Source organism: Haliotis rubra, unplaced genomic scaffold (assembly GCF_003918875.1).
Source record: "Haliotis rubra isolate DU_JTF1 unplaced genomic scaffold, ASM391887v1 Scf178, whole genome shotgun sequence".
NCBI classification, from domain to species: Eukaryota; Metazoa; Mollusca; class Gastropoda; order Lepetellida; family Haliotidae; genus Haliotis; species Haliotis rubra.
This window is the reverse complement of record NW_025765758.1, coordinates 1,501,680-1,527,842: the sequence shown is the minus strand read 5'-3', so window position 1 is coordinate 1,527,842 and position 26,163 is coordinate 1,501,680. Positions and strand designations below refer to the sequence as shown.

The window sequence follows — 26,163 nt, the reverse complement described above, 5'->3', positions numbered from 1 at the left end:
GTGTCGTCATTTACGAAATACGTCATCACTGTCATTACGTAATCGACATCGCTGACGTCATATATATCTTAATATCACAGCCTTGTTTCAGGATGCATGTGGCGTAATACAATCTAGGCCCTCACAAAGCAACCTAAGCGCCATAAGTTACGTCGAAGTATGGGTAATAAGATCAGATCGCTTTGTGCAAGAGGGCTTAGATGTCGTTCAAGGTGATCGTAACTCCGATACCTTAACATAGACTTACGACTGTCCTAGCGATGATGTTGCTTTGTATAACGGTAAAATGGCCCCATTCCACGAGACGATCTTTGCTCTACGACGGTCGAAGCCAGTAACAAAGTATGGGATTTACGGTTATCGTAGCGCAAATATCGTACTGTGCAACAAGGTCCTGGTGTACAAAACAACCCAAGACTGTCGTAAGTCTCTATTACCTTACGATTATTTTAGCGTCAAAATCAATATGTACAACGCCATCATGTCCCGTTGCACAAATCCATCTTAGCACTAAGATCATCGTAAGTCAAATACTAAAACATCGGCTTACGGTAGTCATATCGCTAAGATCACTTTGTGCATGTGGGCCGTGGTCAACTTGCATTACATCAAAGAGGCCGTGACTCAGTTCCTCTGAAAAGTGGTATGTGTGACGCAAAATAAGGCTTTCAAAACTCGTCATCCGACGACTGGTCGAGGAGCATGATATCATCTGGTCGGGAAACGCTGGGCTGTGGACAGAAAATATAAATGCATTGTGTAATTGTGATTAGTAAACAATTCAAATACATAAATACTGAAGCCATCGATTGTACACAGGACTGTGTTTGCAGTAGTCATGCCAATATCTCCGGTGGAACCGCTAATACACATATCAATGGAAGTAATTATAGACCGGAGATACTTTCTTTGTACAGTATTCTGATTGCAGGAAGGGAGACAACTGCTGTCAAGCGTGCTCGTTATATCAGAAGGTATTGTTAAATATTTGGACTTATTTTCTCGTATGTACAATGGCATCTCCCTACAATTGTTTCATTACCTCAAACATTTATGGCACGAACAGAGATTAATACAAAGTGTCACATATACGATGAAACTAGATCTAGTCTAGCAACAGATCAATACAAGGAAATCGATAACGATATAATAGCTCTCGGGCTGCCTTAATAGTCATCGCCATGCTTGACTGATTATTGAATGTTTGTGGTGATAGTCGATACTAGGACAAGGGATGGGCACCCCTTGGGGCGGGGTACGGGTAGGAGGGAGCTGGATATAGGACAGACAGGGGGATGAAAGGGGTGGAAGAGACATCGGACTGGGATTGGGTGGGGTAGGGCTACGGTTGGGGAGGCGGACAGGGAACAGTAGAGGGATATGGATGGAGAAGAGGCGAGATAACGGTAGTGTTGTATGTAGGATACAGGAGGAGATGGACATGGGTGGGAGACAGGCGAGCTTGGGATGGCGTTAGGTGTTGGATGCAGGAAGAGATGGACATGGGTGGGAGACAGGCGAGCTGGGGATGGCGTTAGGTGTTGGATGCAGGAAGAGATGGACATGGGTGGGAGACAGGCGAGCTTGGGATGGCGTTAGGTGTTGGATGCAGGAAGAGATGGACATGGGTGGGAGACAGGCGAGCTGGGGATGGCGTTGAGTGTTGGATGCAGGAAGAGATGGACATGGGTGGGAGACAGGCGAGCTTGGGATGGCGTTGTGTGTTGGGTGCAGGAGGTGATGGACATGGGTGGGAGAATGCGAGCTTGGGGCGGCGTTGGGTGTTGGATGCAGGAGGTGATGGACATGGGTGGGAGACAGGCGAGCTGGGGGTGGCGTTGGGTGTTGGATGCAGGAGGAGATGGACATGGGTGGGAGACAGGCGAGCTGGGGGTGGCGTTGGGTGTTGGATGCAGGAGGAGATGGACATGGGTGGGAGACAGGCGAGCTGGTGTGGCGTTGTGTGTTGGATGCAGGAGGTGATGGACATGGGTGGGAGAATGGCGAGCTTGGGGCGGCGTTGGGTGTTGGATGCAGGAGGTGATGGACATGGACATGGGTGGGGGAGACAAGAGACAATCAGAGCTGGGGGTGGCGTTGGGTGTTGGATGCAGGAGGAGATGGACACGGGTGGGAGACAGGCGTGTTTGGGATGGCGTTGGGTGTTGGATGCAGGAGGAGATGGACACGGGTGGGAGAATGGCGAGCTGGTGTGGCGTTGTGTATTGGATGCAGGAGGAGATGGACATGGGTGGGAGAAAGGTGAGCTGGGGGTTGGCGTTGTGTGTTTGGTGCAGGAGGTGATGGACATGGGTGGGAGAATGGCGAGCTTGGGGCGGCGTTGGGTGTTGGATGCAGGAGGTGATGGACATGGGTGGGAGACAGGCGAGCTGGGGGTGGCGTTGGGTGTTGGATGCAGGAGGAGATGGACATGGGTGGGAGACAGGCGAGCTGGGGGTGGCGTTGTGTGTTGGATGCAGAAGGAGATGGACACGGGTGGGAGACAGGCGTGTTGGGGTTGGCGTTGGATGTTGGATACAGGAGGAGATGGACATGGGTGGGAGACAGGCGAGCTGGGGGTGGAGAAGGATGTGGGTGGAAGTGAGATGAGCCATGAGTGTTGGACTGTGAGAGAGGAGAGGGATGCAGCATGGAGGAGGAGAGCGAAGGGGTGGTGTTTGGCGTGAGACAGTGGGGATGGGGGGAGTGGGCTGGGGGGAGTGGGTGGGAGAAAGGTGCGCTAGGGTGAGGACTGGGGGAAGTAGAGGGTTCTGGTCCGGAGTGAACTTGCTAGGGGTGGGGTTGAGAATTGGACAGGGGAGAATAGGGGCAAGGGAGAGACGGACTGGGGGTGGGGGATAGGTGGGTTGGGGTAGGATAGGAACATGAGTTTGGGTGAGCCAGGGTGGGTTGTTGGACAGAGAGAAAGAGAATGACAAGAGTGGAGGAGATGTGGTGGGTTGTACAGGAGGATAGGAGACGGACAAGGATTGTAGGGATGGCGAGCGATGGGTTAGGTTGGGATTAGGATGGTTGGTTTGACTGATTTGCTGTTTAACGCGGCACTCCACATTCCAGCTATAGGCGGTGGTCTGTAAATAATCGAGTCTTGACAAGACAGTCCAATGATCAACAGCATGAGCATCGATCTACGCAGTTGGGATACGATGACATGTGTCAACCAAGTTAGGGAGCCTGACCACCCAACCCCGTTAGTGGTCTCTTACGACAAGCATGGGTTACTGAAGACCAATTCTAACCCGAATTTTCACGGATCTGGATCGGGATTAGGAACAGTTAGAGAAGAGGTACAGGGACGCTATGGTAGTCGAGTCAGGGGTCGGTAATTGACAGAGGTGAGGAGAAGGACATTGAAGGGAGGGTGACGAGCCATGTATGGATCTGGGCGATGGACTGAGTTGAGGCGCCTTGGACGACTGGAGCCAGGTACAGGAGGAGAAATAGCAAAGGAAGCGTCGTAAAATAATCTCCACAGTCCCAGAAAATGTATTCTCTAATTCTGTGCGAGCTTCATGTTGCCAAGGAACGCTGGAGGCAGAGCCTCCGTATTGCAACGATTTCTTATATCTGTTAATTCAAGAATTCAGTAACTAGAGGCAATGAACCTTTTCTTCACGAACGAACAGATTAAAGTGGTTGCTTCAACTTTAACCCATGTTATGTTAAAACTGAGACAATATAGGTCTAATTATAAAGAAACCATGACGTGGTTTTGCTAGGATATCTCTCTCGAAGCTGCGAATCTGGAAGCTGAAACCTTTGACTTTAGTGATTTATCCATGCTGAAACTGTCCAGTGCACAGTGGGAATAATGATAATAATTTACGTACATAACTTAATAGTGTTTATACATGTGATGATGAAGATGATGATATTACACATTCTCATATAACAATCAGGTCATAATCATCAATGAAATGTCACTTACAGCAAAGGTTTCATTATCATATGTTATTGCATGTAAGTTTACATTATGTCATAGATAATATAACAAACAGTCGTTGCACAGAAAAAAAACAAAAGAAGTAGAAACCCGTCCTTCCAACTCACAAAAACCCGTCAATGTCATAAGTATGTAAAAAAACTTATCAATATCTTATATTATATATAACTGTATGTTGCTTACAAATGCTTGTGTTTCAACAGGTCTATGTTGATATAACGATCACGGGTTTAATTAATATGGACCATAAGTTGGGAGATCTATTTTCAAATTTAATGGTGAAAACCGCTCATAGCCATTTTGAAAATCAATAATTTTTAGAATTATTAGAGAAGCAAATCACGCATCTGACAGTGAGACGAAAGAAGCATAGTGAGTGCAGTGATAGTGTAGCGAATAGAACCGTAGAAGGAATGTTGCACAGAATGTGTGCGGGAAGGTTTTCAGTTGTATCTGTTTGGGGTGAGTGTAGGTGTTGACGTTGTTGGTGTCAAAGTGATAGATAGTATCCAAGTTATGTAAAACATTTGTCACATTCATAACGACCGGCAAAAATGTTTGGTGCGGGTTAAAGTCAGGTCAAATTGTCGTCACATTCAATGTGACCAGGCAGCCCTTCTGGTACGCTTCAAGGTCATGTCAAATTGTCGCCACATTCAATGTGACCGGACAACTATTTCTGGTGTTCTTCTAAGTCAGGTCAAATTGTTGTCACAGTCAATGTGACCGGGCAACCATTTCCGGTGCGCTTGAAGGTCACGTTAAATTGTCGTCACATTGAATATAATCGGACAGCTTTTTCTGGTGCGCTTCAAAGTCACGTCAAACTGTCACATTCCCAACAAGCAGGGAACCATTTCCAGTGTGCTTTGTTTCGGTTACGGTGAATTGTGTCTCATCAGGTGTCATCACTGAATATGTAAAGTTACTGTCTGGTAACCTGTCTTGAGAACACATTTCTTGTCCATGCAGGGCATCACACGGATTTGTGTTCAGTTTCAACTAGTTGACACTCGTACTTCTGTTACGATTCAGGGTCCGGACCCACAAAGCTTTCGTAGCGCTATGGCATTCGTATGCCTATGACAAACTATAGAGTTACGACAGTTCGGAACGTTACGAACGCTTTGTGGGTCGGGACCAAGGGCTAGAATGCATCCGCTGTTCTCCAAATACCCCAACATACTACTGACATGGAAATCAGGGGATTACTGAGTCTAGCCGAGCTTATCATACACACACTGTGAGTATCATATCAAAACTTGGGATTGCGAAGCCCAGCACGTCTTTAACCACCTGTCTGTCTGCTACATATACGTCATACGGCGTATAGTGACAATGAGCCCACAATACTGATTCGTTGATTTGATAAAAACACACCAAATAACGTGTACTTTTCATGTATAACGAGACTTGTAGCCTAAACTGTTCAAGATCAAAGTTATTGTAGATAAGGCCTTCGGCCCCTATACATAGTATCGTAATGACAGGCAAAGTATGGATAGTGCAAAATAGTGAAGAGCATCATTAAATTGTGAAATTAGTTCCAAGAGAAAGCAGACTCTTTCTGAATGTCAATGAATGTGTTAAAAACAGGGCTAATTTTACATGAACAGATTCGTCTTATGATGATAAAAATCTGATAAGTGATAAGTAGGGTGACAAACTTTGTTCTGTGGAATATACCCTTTTCTTAAATCGCCATGTGCATCATCCATACATAACAGATAATACACGTCTTCGATATCCGCCATACATATACGGCAAAATTTTAAATGTTTGGCCAGTGACTGTTTACGGCCAGTTTTGATGATTATCAATCTTTTTATTTCGTACTGAAGAGGCCACAGGCCTATAGTACATATACATATATAATGGGGAATTACATAAATAAATATATTTACATTACAGTAATAACACTTTTGTTCTATACAACATTGCAATGTGGATGAACACGGCAAGATTTTGTAATATATTTTGATTTTTACTGCTTATAAGGGTAGAGAATTTTATGATGCTTGGATGGATATAGTTATATCTTTTAATGTATTTACAACGTATTGAATTATATGATGGACAGATGAGGAGAAAGTGATATTCATCTTCAATTTCATTTAAGCGACAAAGTGTACATATTCTCTCTTCTCTTTTAACATTTTTATATCTGCCGCTTGCAATCAACAAATCGTGAGATGAACATCGGAATCTTGCTAGTGATCGCCTAAATTTTTTTATACTTGTCAAACCAAGTCTTATAACTGCAAGTTTCTTGCTTATAATGTTTGACAAATATCTCTCAGGTTTAATAATCGTTTTAAAGAACTATACACATCAAATGAAGAACTTAAACTAATGGCATTCCTCCAATACTGACGAAACACATCAAGGGCTCTTAGACGAAATTCATACATAAAAAGACACACGTTGCCAACACCTTGGGAAAGCCAAATATATAATATATATGGATAACCAAATCCATACGAAAATAGCAGATATCTTTTTGATACCCATGTTATAAAACCAAAATTATCTAGATTAACAACATGTTGTAGGATTGTTTTAGTAGACGCTGTTCCCGAATTCTTAGTATTTTGAACCAATGTTTCAAGCATTGAAAGCGAGGGTTTATATAAAGTGGGTATGTTCCACATTTCCCATACACCATATTGTTCCTTAAGATCCTTAACCTGCAGAGACCCCGGAGCAGAACAGGTTCCAAGTTCTCTTTGCCTTCCAAACAGGCAACAGTGCTTCTGTTCAGGCGTGGTCATCGTACCTCGACTGCTGTGTTTAGGAGGTCATCCCCGGGATTGCGCGTCATCGTACTTCGACTACAGTGTCTGGGAGGCCAGACTCGGGGTTGTGCGTCATCGTACCTCGACTACAGTGTTTGGAGGCCATACCCGGGATTGCGCGTCATCGTACCTCGACTACAGTGTTTGGAGGCCATACCCGGGATTGCACGTTATCGTACATCGACTACAGTGTTTATAGGCCAGACCCGGGATTGCGCGTTATCGTACCTCGACTACAGTGTTTGGGAGGCCAGACTCGGGGTTGTGCGTCATCGTACCTCGACTACAGTGTTTGGAGGCCATACTCGGGGATTGCGCTTCATCGTACCTCGACTACAGTGTTTATAGGCCAGACCCGGGATTGCGCGTTATCGTACCTCGACTACAGTGTTTGGGAGGCCAGACTCGGGGTTGTGCGTCATCGTACCTCGACTACAGTGTTTGGAGGCCATACTCGGGGATTGCGCGTCATCGTACCTCGACTACAGTTTTTGGAGGCCATACTCGGGATTGCGCGTCATCGTGACTACAGTGTCTGGGAGGCCAGACTCGGGGATTTTGCGTTATCGTACCTCGACTACAGTGTTTGGGAGGCCAGACCCAGGGATTATGCGTCATCGTAGCTCGACTACAGTGTTTCAGAGGCCAAACTCGGGGATTGTGCGGCATCGTACCTCGACTACAGTGTTTGGGAGCCAAAATTCGGAGATAACGCGTCGTCATACGACGACAAGAAAAGTTACTCCGAACTAACTCCGCTAATTTGATTCAACCACTTGCCGCAGGGACAACTGACATATTGCTGATTGCTGCATTAAACAACATTCGATCACTCACTTGATGCCGATACTTAAACAGTGATTAATCAATACACCACTAGGAATTCACATACACATAGCAATACCGCTTGACGTCGATTAGGGAGATTAGGGCCAAAAACACAACAGCAAAGTGACAGTTTCACTAATACATTTGCCTTTGACATGCGATAAACAGTTTCTGTGGTTGCCTTCAGCGGTCTCCGAATTCCATATTGATTATCTAAACCTCTCCTTCGTGTTCTTTACTTTGGAACCAAAGATGTAATTGTGAATTATGGCGTATGAATAGATCGAAATCCCGTTAAGTTTATATTTCGACAGTTTTCTTGTCCTTTAGCGTCAAACGTAAAAGACACCAGAAGGCTGGATAACGCATTCCATGTTTGATAATTACTGAAAATTTATATTCTATTTGTCAACTTTCAAACATGAAAAGTCAAGAGTAAGCGTTCGGGGAATTCCATCTGCTTTGAGTTGAAACATTTGCGATATCTTGTTGTATTTTATAAAATAAACTGGACGTGACGTCAATGAGAAAAGACAGTTGACATCGCATCCATCTGAAATAGTTTTTTTCAGAGTATGCAGAAGATCAAATTCGGAATAAGATTGTAAATGTAAACGTACAGATCGGAATATGACTGACTGACTGAGTTTAGTTTTACGCCGCTTTTAGCAATATTCCAGCAATATCACGGCGGGGGACACAAGAAATGGGCTTCACACATTGTGCCCATGTGGGGAATCGAACCCGGGTCTTCGACGTGACGAGCCAACGCTTTAACCACTAGGCTACCCCACCGCCTCTCGGAATATGACAATATATATCCCACTTGGTAACTCTCTGTAAAAATGATTTAATTACTTCAGCTCTGCTTTTAGCTTACGACAAAAACATTTGTAGTTTCTCTTTCCAATTACATCAATATTTCTTTTTATGTCATAGTCAGCAGAAATGTACCTAATTGATATTGAAATGAGATGAGCATAGCCAGGATTAGCATTGCAACGATACACGCTATCTTTGTAGGCTGACATACAATCTGTTTGGGCACATCTGATCTTCATATTAGTCGAGTCTTACGGAAATCAAACATCCTTTAGGCGCTACTTTGTCATGAAATAACTGTGCGGACGATCTATGTGGACGGTTTAACGTCTTTTATTCTCGACTAATGTTTTGCGTCAAAACACACGTCGAAGGAAGTCTCAAACTAGTCAATAATGCTTCAACATGTCCACGCACTTGAGGAAGAGTGCTGTTGTTGGCTGTTACTTTACTCGACAGACACTTCAACCTCAAACAATCGCAAATAAAAAGACGAGTTGAAGTATTTTTTTAAAAACATTTCAACTTGTCTAAGAAGGAGAACAATTTGTAAGCATTCTGTTGCACAATAATCCTTACCGCGACTTTGGTATTTGACATTTAAATGTCAAGGAAAGTTGTTCAAGGGTAATATTTTGATGACTGTTTATTGTAGCAAATGTTAAACACTCGTAAAGTCTCGCTCATTCTCTCTTTCTCTTTCTGTCTGTCTGTCTCTCTCGCACGCACATACTCTCTCACACACACATGCTTGCTCTCTCCCTCTCTCTCTTACACAAACTCTCTGTCTATCTATCTATCTGATTCTCTCTCATCTCTCTCTTTGTCTATCTACCTACCTATCTATCTATCTATCCCTCCCTCCCCCCTCCTACACATGTATACACAAACTCTCGCTCGGGAGGGAGGGAGAGAGAGAGAGAGAGAGAGAGACAGACAGACACAGAGAGAGAGAGACAGACAGAAAGACAGAGAGAGAGAGAGAGAGAGAGAGAGAGAGAGAGAGAGAGAGACAGACAGACAGACAGAGAGAGAGACAGACAGACAGACAGAGAAAGAGAGAGAGAGAGAGACAGACAGACAGACACAGAGAGAGAGAGTGATAGAGAGAGAGAGACAGACAGACAGACAGAAAGGTTGGTTATATGAATGGGTGATGGTGATGACACCAGGTGTTAGCGAACTATCTCCCCTTCGCCCCTCCTCGAGAACTATACGCCTGTGTTTTACTTTTCATCCAAGTTCAGGTGGTGCCACTTTTACCGCTTCCCATCCCGTCGGGGTATTCATACAGCTGGTCTCCCTAATGAAATGACACACACTATCTTATTAATAACCCTCTAGCTCTATACGACTTTTTTTCTTTTATTAAATATATCGCCTTAAGCTACTCAGATGGGACTGCGTGACGCCTCTCTAGGTTTGGTCAATATGTATTGGGCAATATAAGATGATAATTGTGACATTTATATGCTTTCATGTCACAGGCAATACAAATCAAGTTTATGTACTTTTTACGCCATTGTTGGTTCTGCATTCATGCATGCGTTAAAACAATGTAAGGCTAGAATAGAAAACAAAATGTTTCTTCACGGCGCGTCACTTCAAACCAGTCATTTTAATTGCCAATTAAAAATATTTTTCAAATTAACCATCTCATTATAAAAATATAAAATCTCGATTATCCCACCAAGCAGATTTTTAATTGGGGGTAACAGCAAAATAGCGGTAAACATTGTATGATGGGATCACTGAAAATGACACCCGGTGTTCGCGAAAAGGTTAACCATTCCCACCCCTACCTGTTACACTCGCCATTCAGCATGTGTCCATTGCCTTACATCAGACAGTAGTGCTCCACCTATGTGATACAAATCCAATCACACAATGTCGCCTCCAGATTTTGTTTGAAACGATATCTTAGTTTTGAAACACGTCAGCAGTGTTCGAGTTTCAGACATGCTAGTTTTGCAACAAGAAAACTGGGAGGCCCAAACATATCTTTCATCGTTGACTCAGCATAGGAGCTAAATGCTATTCAAGGTGAAACTTTCAATGCCAGGGGCTATGAAGCAGACTATGTGTCGTCCACACATGTACAGCCCATCGTAACAGTCACCAGTATTTACCTGTAATTTATTTCTTTTGTGTCAGACACCTGTATTTACCTACAATAATGTCCCCTCGAACCTGTTACCTGCATTGAACTGTTACGATGTCCTGTGTGGTCAGACATTTGTATTTACCCGTAACACTGTGTCACCTGTATTTACCTGAGACAATGTCCCTTTGTGGTTGGTACCAGCATTTACCAATAACAATGTCCCTTTATAAGTCACCTGTATTTACCTGTAAAAATGTCCTCTTGTGTCGGACACCTGTATTTACCTGTAACAGTATCCTCTTGTGTCAGACACCTGTATTTACCTGTAACAGTATCCTCTTGTGTCAGACACCTGTATTTACCTGTAACAGTATCCTCTTGTGTCAGACACCTGTATTTATCTGTAACAATACCCCCTTGTGTAAGTCACCTTATTTACCCGAAACAATGTCCTCTTGTGTCAGATACCTGTATTTATCATACGTACTGTTCCATTTGATAGTCACCTGCATTTACCTGCCACAGTGTCCCCCCGAACTTGTTACCTGCATTTCAATGTAACGATGTCCTATTTGGTAAGTGTTTTTGTATTTGCCTGAAACAGTTCCTCCTAGAGTCAGACATTTGTATTTACCCGTATCACTGTTCCCATGTGTCACTTGAATTTACCGGAGACAATGTCCCCCTGTGGTTGGTACCAGCTTTTACCAAAAACAATGTCCCTTTTTGTAAGTCACCTGCATTTACCTGTAACAACATCCTCTTGTATCAGTCACCTGTATTTACCTGTAACAATGTCCTCTTGAGTCAGTCACCTTATTTACCTGAAACAACGTCTTCTTGTGTCAGACACCTGTATTTACCTGTAACAATGTTCCCTTTGGTAAGTCTGAAACAACTCCCTCTTGAGCCAGAAACCATTAGTTACCTGTGACAGTATCCTCTTGTTGATGTCACCTGTATTTACCTGTAACAATGTTCCCTTTGGCAAATCACTTGTATTTACCCGAAACAAAGTCCTCTTGTGTCAGACACCTGTATTTACCTGTAACAATGCCCCCTTGTGTCGGTCAGCTGTATTTACCTGTAACAAAGTCCTTTTGTGTCAGCCACCTGTATTTATTTGTAACAATATCCCCTTGTGTCAGTCACCTTATTTACCTGAAACAACGTCCTTTTCTGTCAGACACTTGTATTTACCTGTAACAATATCCTCTTGTGTCTGACACCTGCATTTACCTGTAACAACGTCCTCGGGTTCCTCTCCGCCACCTTCCTCCTGCGACACACCCGTGTAGCGTAAGCTGTGACTATAATGAGCATGGCTCCAGTTATCCCCACTCCGATCGGGATGAGAACGCTCACCAAGTATTTCTTGTCCTAAAGGAAATGAAATCACTAATGAACGACAACATCAGGGTAAAGAGGACCTACTCGGGAGAAGAGCACTTATAGATGTGCTACAGAAATCTAATACGACAACGTCGTAATGATGCAGTAGCAACAGTTGGGGGCCTCACTGTTTCCCTTCTAAAACTGATTATGTCGTAGATGGCAGCGGCCTACATCTGCGGGTAACGTCGCCATGGATAACAGTGTCATGGTAGACGTAGTAGCAGGTGATGCTGCAGTAAGAACATCAGTCTTCATGCCAGATCTACTTTCAACAGCATGATCTGATTCACGTGTATAGAACCGTGTTAAATTGAATCTGTGAGCTGCATGAGCTTTATCTCAATATGTTGATTCTATCATGTCTAAATCTTGGATCTTTGTGAATATAACGGGTCGATATCTAAATGTTTGATCTGTGGCCGGAATATTGGAACTAAGATTTGCATAGTGGGTTGCGGGTAATTAAATCTACCCTTTGAAAGTGTCTGTGATCAAAGCGGGATTCGTGGTTTGTATGAAAGGATTGGTTGGTTGTTTAACGCGCACTCGGCAATATTCAGGCAATATGGCGGCGGTCTGTAAATAATCGAGTCTGGACCAGACAATCCAGTGATCAACAGCATGAGCATCGATTTACGCAATTGGGATACAATGACATGTGTCAACCAAGTCAGCGAGCCTGACCACCCGACAAGCATGGGTTACTTAAGATCAATTCTAATCCGGATCCTCACGGGTAGCATGACAGAGATGTTAGATATATAATCTGTATGTTAGATATATAATCTGTATGTTAAATATATGATCTGTAAAATGTCTTCTGTATGCTTGATATACGATCTGTTAATTGATATGTGTGTATGTTAGATATATAATCTGTCTGTTAGATATATGATCCGTTAGATATATGATCTGTAAAATGACTTCTGTATGCTTGATATACGATCTGTAAATTGATATGTGTGTATATTAGATATATAACCTGTATGTTAGATATATGATCCGTTAGATATATGATCTGTAAAATGACTTCTGTATGCTTGATTTACGATCTGTAAATTGATATGTGTGTATGTTAGATATATAATCTGTATGTTAGATATATGATCCGTTAGATATATGATCTGTAAAATGACTTCTGTATGCTTGATATACGATCTGTAAACTGATATGTGTGTATGTTAGATATAATATGTATGTTAGATATATAGTCTGTATGTTAGATATATAATCTGTATGTTAGATATATGATCTGTAAAATGATTTCTGTATGCTTGATATACGATCTGTAAATTGATATGTGTGTATGTTAGATATATAATCTGTATGTTAGATGTATAATCTGTATGTTAGATATATGATCTGTAAAATGACTTCTGTATGCTTGATATACGATCTGTAAATTGATATGTGTGTATGTTAGATATATAATCTGTATGTTAGATATATGATCTGTATGTTAGATATATGATCTGTATGTTAGATATATGATCTGTATGTTAGATATATAATCTGTATGTTAGATATATGATCTGTATGTTAGATATATGATCTGTATGTTAGATATATAATCTGTATGTTAGATATATGATCTGTATGTTAGATATATAATCTATATGTTAGATATATGATCTGTATGTTAGATATATAATCTGTATGTTAGATATATGATCTGTATGATCTGTATGTTAGATATATGATCTGTATGTTAGATATATAATCTGTATGTTAGATATATGATCTGTATGTTAGATATACGATCTGTATGTTAGATATATAATCTGTATGTTAGATATATGATCTGTATGTTAGATATATAATCTGTATGTTAGATATATTATCTGTATGTTAGATATATAATCTGTATGTTAGATATATGATCTGTATGTTAGTCTAGTGGTTAAAGCGTTCGCTCGTCACGCCGAAGACCCGGGTTCGATTCCCACAAGCATGGGTACACTGTGTGCCCATTTCTGATGTCCCCCACCCTGATATTGCTGGAATAGGCTATTGCTAAAATCGGGGTAAATTCATACTCACTGATCACTCACTTTTATGTAAATGGTCTGTAAATTGATCTCTGCATCTAAGAATTACTTAAGGTTGATTATTTACTCATCAATACAATAGTTAGAGAGTTGTACAATATTCACCTATTCAACCAAACACGTGTGTTGCAGTAAGCTGATGAACGGAATGTCCAGGTTCGTATTTCTCACAGCAGTAACGATACAAGTCTTGTTATGCATTGTGCTCCAATACGCCTGTATGGAAGACTTCCGTGTTATAAGATGTATTGCTTTGATCACCCCAGGAACCAAGCCTCGGTCGTCCACGTTCAGACAACATTCTGGGTTATATAATCACTCGTGTCTGATCCAGCAACAAGATTCACCTTTCCTAGACCACGCAGCCGCCATTATTGTGACAACCAGTCTGCCGTTAACGTCAGAATATGGCCGCTTATTCAGATACATTACCCGATACGTTAACGTTGGCTCTGACTAACAATAAGCTGATAACCAAGAACGTGGTAGTTGTGCTGCTATCGCAGAAGATGTACCTTCTCGCGACAATTACTTTCAAGACAGCGGAAAGGTATGTTAGAACAGATATATTAATTGCGTCCGGCAGCGGTGACCGTGGACTGCGCTGTGCGGAGCTTGTAAGTCGACGCCGGTGGGAACATAAATCTTCCGGCTGTACGCAGAATCCCCGATCTAATAGCAGAAACGAAATACGACGTTTTACGTAACTAATTGGTGACACGGTATGGAGCTCTGGAAACCTGTCTCCCAGCGTTATTAATTACAAGAGAATTAAAGATGAACTGTGAATCAGAGTTGACGAAACAAACCTAATTGTGAATGTGACAGAGGTTGATTTCGTTGTAATTAGACAACCGGACGTCCTTGTGTGGGGGTAGCCATGCAGTGGGGAAGGGGGGGGGGGGAAGTAGGATCAGGAGGGACAAGATGATAACGACTTTATCTGAGGCATGAGCAGAGTGAGCGACATCACGGAGGTGTTGGAGACGGGATTTCTAAATGCAGGAGACAGTTGATACGTGCGGTCAGTCTGCCCCCGGGATGTCATGGCGGTCTGGGAGACGATCACGAAACGATTTATGATGAAGGCCCTGACTTTTCGTACGCTTCATCTTCTACATATTGATGTATTAATGAGAGCGCAGATTCAGGAGTAAGATTAACGTGTTGTCATCTTCTAACGAATAAATTTGCTTCTTACCCGCCAAAGAACACTCCCGAATGGGCCATCGTCAAAGTCCAGTGGATCGGCTGAAACAAGATAGAAAGCCATATATTTCCTTCAAACAACATGGAAACATTAAGGCTGACGATTTTGAAATAGGTCGATAGGAGATTAAATGAGGGTTTAAATTAACGTCGTAAAGGCAATATATTTCAACCGTGTAACGAAGATGAATGGCCTTTCTGCTTTCAAATGTATGGCTTTGAGCAACCACTCTGTAATTGTTTTTATGAGTCGTTTTTTTCTTGAAGAGAGCCAACGTATGTACATACCTCCATAGTTTGGCTCAGTTCTCTGAGGCGCGGCCATTCGCTTACACAAAATCAAATCCATTGTTATTTTCGTATCAATATTTTGCAACAATCGAAAGATGTGTATTTAATTTCATTTGCCACGTGTGCAAATGTTTACATAGACAATACGCAACAATCAGTTGTATCGTCGGGAAACATAGTTTCCAGAAATGGTTGGTTGGTTGTTTACGCCGCACTCAGCAATATTCCAGCTACATTGCGGCGGTCTGTAAACAATTGAGTCTGGACCAGACAATGCAGCATGAGCATCGATCTACGCAATTGGGATACGATGACATGTGTCAAACAAATCAGCGAGCCTGACCACCAGATCGCCTCTTACAACAAGCATGGGTTGCCGAGGACCAATTCTAACTCCAGTCTTCACAGGTCTCCCAACAGTGATGGAGATGTATGGATTCCAATCATGAGCTACAGTAACAACAGATATATTTTAATATTAACATCGTTAGTTGTCTGTTAAGAACTATCCCAGCCACATTTACGGTATGTCGTAAAACACGTTCCTAATGGCGGCAAAATGGCCGACTTTATCAACGTGACTGGCAATATATTAAAGTCAATGATTATGTGATGAGTAATGTTTGTCATCATAGATAATTTGGCCAATCAAATAAACGTGATTGTTAATGTACCCAGAAGGCTCTGAGGTAAATTTATCGATTATTCGCAAAATGTTGTCCCAGTCTATTTATTGTGCATTTTCTATACTGGAATGGATCGTAACTAGAATATTTAATCAGGCGACATGCATTCTGACCTTTTCAAATGTATGCAAAACAGTTCAAGATTAAAGTGTTTAAACGATCGGAATGAACGACTTTCTATTTATTCATACGAGAGAATGTCCAGGGGTTTCCATGGAAACGTGGTTGTCCGCTTGTGGTTACCTCACAGAATACAGGTTCGTGCAAAATAATGTCTCGTAAAAATCGCATTCGTTTATTTATGCATTTATGAATATGGAGTTTCCTGGTCTTGCGGCAAGAATCATGGAACCACCACATTTATATACATCACGTCCTTGCATATGGTATCCATTATTCAGATGAATTACAACTTTCAATATTATTGAAAAGGGAAATGTTTTGAAATAGACTTTTTGCAATAGGCTTATTTCAGCTGGACGGCAGAGCTTTTTCTACGATGCTGCAATGGTGTGAGGTGAGGGGGGTTTAACGTCACGTTGCTTTAACGTCGTGTTTATACAGCGACGTAGGTATATGTGCGTGAGTGGCTGTTTGTCGTTGTTTGTTTGTTTGTTTATTGTTTAGCGCCGCACCCAGCCATATTCCAGACCAGACAATCCAGTGATCAGCATCGTGAGCATCGTTCTACGCAGTTGGGATACAATGCCATGTGCCAGTCACGTCAGTTAGCCTGACCACCCGGTCCTGTTAGTCACCTCTTACGACAAGCATAGGTTGCTGAAGATCAATTCTAACCCGGATCTTCACGGGTGGTTGTCTGTGCTAGTCTGTTTTAGCCATATTTTAACATGAATACCGCATGAGGTACATAACACTGACTCCAAGCTCACCATTCCTTGTAAGATCTACATAATGGCGAAAGCCAGCAGGCAGGGAAACAACAAGTACCATGTTAAATGGGTATTACGCGGTGAAACCACAGATTTTTTTCTCTCCGGACAGATCCCCAACCGCTATGCAGAGGAGTCGGTCTGGCAATAAGGCGGAACTAGAGATTGAGACCTATTAAGTTTATAACAATATTTAGGAAGGAAAAGGTCTGTGGGCGTGAGTTATGTCTCAGTATGTAAATATATGACTAAAGCATTAACCCAGTCACGATTTACAGCTCAGGACAGTCAAAATATGAGTCAGAGAAGTCTTCACGAAGACTTTCTCGGTCATTTTAGACAAGTATCAGCATTTAATTAAAGTTTAATCAAACTTTAAATATTAGAAATAGAATATTTCATAACAATACTTAAATGACTTGTCGAACTGGGGCACGGAAGTCTGTATCGATATATGCAATTTGGATAGGATGAGTGAGTGAGTGAGTTTAGTTTTACGCCGCACTCAGCAATATTCCAGGTATATGGCGGCTGGATAGGATGACACGTAGCAACCTAGTCATTGAGGAAGACTACCCGAACCCATTAGTTTCCCCTTTTGACAAGCATTGGTAGCTGAAGATCAGTTCTAATCATGTCCTCGTATGCGACATTATTCAGATGAACTACAATACAATGTCATTGAAAAATCTAACCCTGATTTTTAGAGGTTATATTTAAAGTAAATTTAAAAAAAGAATAATAACATACCTAATATGATTACTAAACCTATACACTTTTCAGTTCTCTTTTGTTTAAAATAATAAACACTTGATATATCGTACTCTGTTGGCCTCGAAAGCAGTGATAGCCTTTATAACAAATATTCTTCACGATAACGTGACTAGAATCTACTCTTTCGAAAACGAAAAGAAACGCACATGTGCTGACCATGTTTTAAAAAGGGAATATCGCGGATTGAAAATATTCTAAGATTGCGATTTTTATGACGAATAAAGTGTCAAACGTTTTTTATTGTTTTATTGTCAGCATATAGCTTTTATATTGCTGAGTAAGGATCTCAGCGGATGCAATATTTCTTATTCTAGGCCACCCAGATATAGTTGTAATGTCGCTGGATGTGACGTAAAGTCTCCTTTATCCACTCATGGGATCAACATCTTGCAGCCTCGCTCCCTCTTCCAGTAGCTTAAGCTCCAGGATCTCAGTGGACAGGACCGGTTTCCAAGATGGTGCTGCTTGGTGGCGATCAATGTAGAGTTGATTGTTATCTCGCTGACACAGTCGCGAATATTAGTATTCCTACATAATTCAATTTTCTGGTAGATTTGCACAGCAAATGTGGTTACCTCTGTCAAAATCATGAAATATCCAAAGCGATATTAGCTGATCGATCTCGGAATGAGAATGTTATACAGTGTTGGTGTGGTCATCGGGGCTGATTTACTCGACTACCGGGCTGTGGAAGCGAGTCCCTTTATGTGATGATTGAAGAGCCAAGCTGATAGGATCGGATCAAGTCCAGGCACTCTCATCACACAAACATCTTTGAAGTAGTAAAGACAAGATTTCTGTAATTAAAAGATGTGAACTGTGTTTGGACATCTCCCTTGTCGGTTTAGGGCTGGTAACCTCAATGATTGAATTGGCTTCCAGCGAAGACATTGACCCTCTACCCATCTCGCCGGTTTCGTCTGGCAGTTGGAGACCAAGGGCTTAATACTGACTTCTATAACGCACGTAGCTGGCGCACGTCATTTACCCGTAATCCATGGTATAATGTTCATGGTTTAACCGTCATTTCCTGCATTCGCTGCCAAACATGACTTTGAAACCGTGTCTGATATTCAGCTACCACATGATATATACCTAGAGTCTTCTATCATTCATTTTATATTTACCTAATTCAGTTGTGGTGAAGTCGCGTCAGAGTTGGAGATGGGGAATTGTTAGCATGCCACTCACGTCTTACTCTGGCCTAGGGAATTGTCATTTAGCTGCAACAAGGCATCTACTTTCTATCTGTTAGATTGTTCTGTATCTGAAATCTCGCGTCTAACTTTGTTCTCGTTACTATGAGACGCCTGTCCTCGACCTTTGGATCAGATGTCTTAACCAGGCAGCCGCAAGACCACACACCTCGATTTTCGACATAAGTCGATTTGAGATGATCATTCCCAAGGCTTCCAATGTCAGGTTTTGTGACTTGGTCGACTGCGGTTAGTCGTTGGCCTACGACAGCGAATGGTACACGATATAGGTTGCCTTCATTAGGTGTCACGACTTGACTTGCCATGATGCAGCTCAACAACATAGGTGGTCATTCTGTAGTTCAACAACATAGGTTGTCATTCTGTTGTTCAACATCATAGGTTGTCATTCTGTTGTTCAACAGCATAGGTGGTCATTCTGTTGTTCATCAACACGGATTGTTATTCTGTTCAACAGCATAGGTTGTCATTCTGTAACAGCATCAACAACAACATAGGTTGTCATTCTGTTGTTCAACAGCATAGGTTGTCATTCTGTTGTTCAACAACATAGGTTGTCATTCTGTAGTTCAACAACATAGGTTGTCATTCTGTAGTTCAACAACATAGGTTGTCATTCTGTAGTTCAACAACATAGGTTGTCATTCTGTAGTTCAACAACATAGGTTGTCATTCTGTTGTTCAACAACATAGGTTGTCATTCTGTAGTTCAACAACATAGGTTGTCATTCTGTAGTTCAACAACATAGGTTCAACAACATAGGTTGTCATTCTGTTGTTCAACAATAGGTTGTCATAGGTTGTCATTCTGTAGTTCATCAACATAGGTTGTCATTCTGTTGTTCAACAATATAGGTTGTCATTCTGTAGTTCAACAACATAGGTTGTCATTCTGTTGTTCATCAGCTTTGGTTGTAATTCTGTTGTTCAACAACACAGGTTGTCATTCTGTAGTTCAACAGCATAGGTTGTCTTTCTGTAGTTCAACAACACAGGTTGCCATTCTGTTATTCAACAACACAAGTCGTCATTCTGTTGTTCAACAACATAAATTGTTTAACAACATTTTTTGTCTTTTGTAGTTTAACAACATAGGTTATCATTCCGTAGTTCAACACCATTGGCTGTCATGCTGTACTTCAACATCACGGAATGTCATGCTCTAGTTCATCAACACAGGTTGTTGTGTTTCAGCTCACCATATAAGTTGTTAGGGTTGACAAATGCCAAGACAGCAAGAACCTTCAGGCTACGGAAACGGCTAAGTGTCAAGAGTAAACACCTAACTATATCTGTCGAGTCACGGAAAATGCGTGGCAAGAACTGACGGGTTACGGAACAAGCATATCAACACCTATAAGGTCACGGAACACGCGTGGCAGGATGTTACGGAGCCGGCGTGGGGAGAACTGTCTGATTAACGAACGGTCCGATGTGGACTGCCTGAATACGGAATGAACACGGTATTGGTAGACAAAGCATGCAGCAGCCCACGAAAGCATCAGCCCTCCGCACAAGAGCGGGGTCCTAATTGAAGGCTTTCTCAGCGGAGGAGCAATTTCCACTTAATTTGGGCATTTAAGTTACTGGCATATTTTTCTCGTATCAGTTTGATGAGATGTCCCATCGGTTTCATTTCCAGAAGAATGGGGTCAATACCACTAACGAAACAAGCGAACCAGCAGTGTTGGTTCATAAAGGTCTGTTAATTCACTATACCTCAACAAAGAGGACCACGTTCTTAGTTCAAATGAAGCTTCACGCGTGTCTCCCCTTCTTAACTTATCTACTGTTCATCTCAAAGAGGGGCGGTGGGGTAGCCTAGTGGCTAAAAGCCTTCGCGCGGCCTGCCGAAGCCCAGGGCTCGATTCCCCACATGGGCACAATGTGTGAAGCCTATTTCTGGTGTCCCCTGCTGTGATATTGCTGGAATATTGCTAAAAGCGGCGTAAAACCCAACTCACTCACTCTTATCTGTTTAGGAATAATTTCTAATCAGTGATGACACCAGGTGTTCTTAAATGTTGGCACCCCCTGACCGACGGGTGTCTATCGTTACGAACACAATGAACGGCCAGTCCTTTGTTCATATGACAAAATTAAAAATACATTAACGTGAACATATGGTGATATTGCAGTAATATTGGTAAAAGCGGCGTAAAACCCAACTCACTCACTAGGTCAAAGGAAGCTTCATCCATGCCCCCTTTCTTAATTTATCTTCTGTTCTTCTCTGAGGAAACCTCAGTTCGAGCTATAAGCAGCATGTTCATGAAATACACAATGCCATTTTAGAAAGTGGTCAAATGTAACATATGTTATATTAAATATAACATATGTTACATTTGACCACTTTCTAAAATGGCATTGTGTATTTCATAGCTTTCGGCAGTGGGAGCCGTGCCAATTAACACTTATCAGAGGGGTACACAAAGTCCACAGTCTAGACTACCAGTTGTCCGACTTCCATTTTTGTGGAAGCCTCGGTGGCTGAGCGGTCTAGGCGTCTGACTTTGTGTGCTGGCGATTAGGTGCCTGACTTTTGAGGGTGTGGGTTCGAATCCCGGATGGGACTCAACCCAAAAAGTACTAGAATCTGTACTTTACTAAGAAAATGTAATCCCAAATATAACATATGTTACATGTTCATGTTAACACTTCTACCACTCGAATACGTTATCCCACAGTCCGAGCAGGTTTGAGGGTGATGGGGATGTTTATTGTCGAATAGTCGAGTATTCCTATATGAGGCCGTTTGTGGCAGATCTCGATGTCGCGGTGGAAGTATTTTGGGGGATCCGGGGACACCTCAATCGACATGTCACAGGTTCATATTCACCCTCTGTCCCCAGACTACGAGTATCCAACAATTCTACCTGTATGCACATATTCATATTACCCTATATCCTCAAACTCCGATATCCCACAGCCCCAACTGTATGCTACCTGTTTGTACCACCTCTCTGTAACAAAACTAAGGTTATCCCAACATCCAAACGACATGCTACTTGTTCATATTGACCCTCTCTTCTGCGCTATTATCAATGCATCTTCAGACAGGAAAGGGGCGGTGGGGTAGCCTAGTGGTTAAAGCGTTGGCTCGTCACGCCGAAGACCCGGGTTCGAATCCCCACATGGGTACATTGTGTGAAGCCCATTTCTGGTGTCCCCCGCCGTGATGTTGCTGGAATATTGCTAAAAGCGGCGTAAAACCAAACTCAGTCAGTCAGTCAGTCAGACAGGCAAGAAACCACCTCAACTCTTTAAAGTCAGAACCCTCAGATCGCTACCGTATAGGATGGAGTTAATCTTTGGCCTTTAACATTATACAAATATGCTCTGATACGCATGAATAAGTAACCGTGACAACCCGGATGTGATTTGATCTTCAGCAACCTGTACTTGTCGAAAGACTCCACTAACGGGATCGGCTGGTCAGGCAACATGGAGATGTGAGTTGGTAGAATTGCATTCGTTTATGGGATTCAGACAACAGACATTTTGATGAGCAGATGAAACCTCTTCCAGACCATCTTTTATATTCCAAGACGGTATTCTAAGCAATTCCTCCAGGAATCATTGGAAGTTTCGAAGTGGTACGCTTTCGTTTGAAGTCGAAATATCGAATTCAGCGAATTCTATTTTAATCCCCAAACCGCAGAATTTTGGATTATTTTCAAAGTGAAAAGAAAGGTTTGGATATGTCCGGAGTACTGTGAATTTCATCGAAGCGAATGAATGCAATGTATTTGACATTACGTGTATTGTCATACAAATATGAACTGTAAAAAGTCAATGCCAGATTATTACCAGTTTCGATTATTCACCGAGACAGATTCCATCAGGCGTTAAAGGTAAGTTATTTGAATGGATCACTGAAAATCAATAACACCGGGTGTTCGCGAAGTGGGTAAGCATGTCCTCACGCCGATGGTTCCCGCGATTTACACAGTGACAGTGGAATAAAAAAAAGAGTTCTTACTGACTTTGTCGAAACGAAACATGATACGTTAATTGATAATGTCAGTGGTAAGTGCAGACATTCTGTTGTATATGAGACCGACCACATGATATTCCAGAAGGAGATTGAACGGTGTAGGGGAGGGGCTAGATTCTTAATTGGAGAAGACTTTTTTTCAGATATAGCTCTAACACCAGATATGGTTCTAAATTACAATCAGCCTAAAAAGTTAACAACTAACGGTTGCTGAAGATCCGGGTTAGAATTGGTCTTCACCAGCCAATACTTGTTGTAAGAGGCGGCTAACGGGTGGTCAGGCTCGCTGACTTGGTAGAGACATGCCATCGATGCTCATGGTGTCGATCACCGGATAGTCTTGCCCAGACTCGATTATTTACATACCGCCGCCATATTGCTGGAGTATTGCTGAGTGTGGCGTTAAACAACAACCTAATGAAATAACGTAAGCAAACAAACATGAAAATATGAATGCGCACCTTGCAGTGAGTGAGTATGGTTTTACGCCGCTTTTAGCAATATTCCAGCAATATCACGGCGGGGGACACCAAAATGGGCTTCGCACATTGTACCCATGTGGGGTATCGAACCTGGCCCTTCAGCGTGACGAGCGAACGCTTTAGCCATTGGGCTACCCCACCGCCCCCGCGCCTTGCAATATGAAACAAAGCGCAGACCAAGACACTCTCTTTCATATCAAGCATGAAAAATGAAAATACGCGGTTTTTATCTCACCTAAACTGTTGGGCGTGGCATGCCCTACCCTGAGATGCTGCATGAATCCTGTGAAGTGTCGTACCAAATACTCATACTGCGCTTTTGTCATATGAGGCCGTGGTTTCTTGGTCCTCGTAACTGGCTTGTCCTCCTTTGCTTGTGACGTTGAGTTGGTAGTTTGCGTTGAATTGTCGTAAGTCTGGTCAAAAGACTCCTTAGTAAAGTTATGACTTATACTGGAACTGTTATCAATGTCTTTCTTGATCTCTGTTACGTCTGTTTTGAATCTTCCTTTGATGTTGTTTCAGTTATCATCGTTGATGTTGTTGCTGATGTCGTTTCTGTTGTCATTGTTGTTGCCGTTTCTGTTGTTGTGCTGTAGTTGCTATCGTACGTCCTTGTGTTATTTGTTTCAATATCAACGTCACTTACATTCAGTGAACAGTTAGTACATGCTGTTTCAATATCAGATTCATTCCTGGAAATGTTTGTATCCGGATGCTGAAACGTCCTCTCCGGACCAGTGACAATACTGTCTTGTAAGGATGTCGGTGTCGTTGAATTATCCAACACTGTGATGTTCCCAGCGGATGCCACGTCCCAGTGCACCTGCACCTGGAGGACCACCACCAGCACCACCGCAATACACCGTCCACTGAGCGACTGTACTCCAATGTTCTTCATTCTGGCCACACAATTATGTTCAACAGAGAACTTGTATGTATTAGAAGAGAGATGACCTACTTTACATGGACAAAAGGATCACCTTGGTAGATAGCACTTGCCACCGTAGTTCAAGGGTCTCCTTCCCAATGAAGATCACTATTTTGTTCGTAGATCCCACTTTCTTCAGTAGTCCAAAGGATCACCTGATTAATGTGGATCCGAATTTCTTCCGCAGACCAAAAGATCACTTATTGAATGCAGGTCACACTGTTGTCCGTAAACAAAAGGATCGCTTATTCAGTGCAGATCACACTTTTGTCCGTAAACAAAAGGATCACTTATTCAGTGCAGATCACACTTTTGTCCGTAAACCAAAGGATCACTTATTCAGTGCAGATCACACTTTTGTCCGTAAACAAAAGGATCACTTATTCAGTGCAGATCACACTTTTGTCCGTAAACCAAAGGATCACTTATTCAGTGCAGATCACACTTTTGTCCGTAAACCAAAGGATCACTTATTCAGTGCAGATCACACTTTTGTCCGTAAACCAAAGGATCACTTATTCAATGCAGATCACACTTTCTTCCGCAGAACAAAAGATCACCTGTCTATTGAAGATCAGACAGACCAAAGAATGTCTATCCAAAGCAGATCACAGCTGTATTTGTCCTCGACTAAAGCATGGCATGCCGTGATTGTTTGAAATACACCGTTTGGGAGGCGTTTCTTCGCTTGTTTGCAACACAATATCTGTTACAAGCCGCTTTCCGGCTGCTCTAGAATCACACATCGGTACGAGTGTCCTCATGCACCACAAGTCAATCTGGAAGACAAAAGATGATTCAAATTATTCAATTACCTACAAAACACATAGTTTGCCGGGATGAAAAAATATTTGTTTAAAATGCCAACGATTAAAACTGTGAGAAAAAATGGTATTTGTCCTCAGGGACAGAGCTGGTGTGTGTCTGGGTGCTGGTAATTGATATCCTTATACTGGAGCACCGCAAGACGGTGTCCGCGAATAGATAATTATGATGCACTAGATTCATATGGATGGGAATAAATATTAGCTGTGAGATGCTTATTTTCATTTTTTTTTTCATGTGGATGAAAGCAATACGCCTTTCATGCGTATATCGCAAACCTCCCCGTTTGGATTTGAACAGGCTTCTTTACCATATGATCATAAATAATGCTAGCAAGAAATCTCCACGCCATTAGGACAATTTACCATTCTATATCATGGTTCACCTGGGGGTTCCGTTCTTTGGTTGATAAGAGAAGCTGACCACACACTGATAGTTGAAAATCCGCTCATAAACGGACATTAGGCTTCTTTCATAATACGTCAGTCCATTAAGTTTCCAAGAGCTTGTTAGTGCTGGGATGTGAGTACGGTTTCAAGCCTCTGGCAATATTCGGGATACGATAAATGGGTTCACACCTTCCAACAACAAATCAAACCCGGGTTTTCTGACAAGCGAACCCACACCACTAGACTACCCTGCTCTAACTGCAATGTACGGGGTCCTTCGTATCAAGGCGAAACAATCCGGTTCCGTTGTGGTGGATGTCTTACAACAGTTGATCACGAAACAAGAACATGGCATCAGCTATTAGCTGCACAAGAAATCAAACGACACGGGCAGGTGCCGGGAAACATGACTAAATGATCTGCCAGATAAACCTCAGCAAACTGACTGTTAGTGATCCCTATATTCGTGTAGGGCGTCTCACCTCAACACAAGGAAATGAGGGACGATTCCCT

The 26,163-nt window shown here is 42.3% G+C and overlaps 1 protein-coding gene across 1 annotated transcript; it reads right to left on the bottom strand.

Moving 5' to 3' along the window:
• LOC124273224 (armadillo-like helical domain-containing protein 4) lies at nt 1-24,618 on the bottom strand. Its single transcript, XM_046708440.1, has 4 exons — nt 23,741-24,618; nt 15,158-15,207; nt 11,753-11,893; nt 1-731 (listed from the first exon to the last, which is right to left on the bottom strand). The coding sequence occupies exons 1-4, from the start codon at nt 23,829-23,831 to the stop codon at nt 669-671; spliced, it is 345 nt and encodes a 114-aa protein (XP_046564396.1). The 5' UTR covers nt 23,832-24,618; the 3' UTR covers nt 1-668.
• Between the last annotated feature and the right edge of the window lie 1,545 nt (nt 24,619-26,163).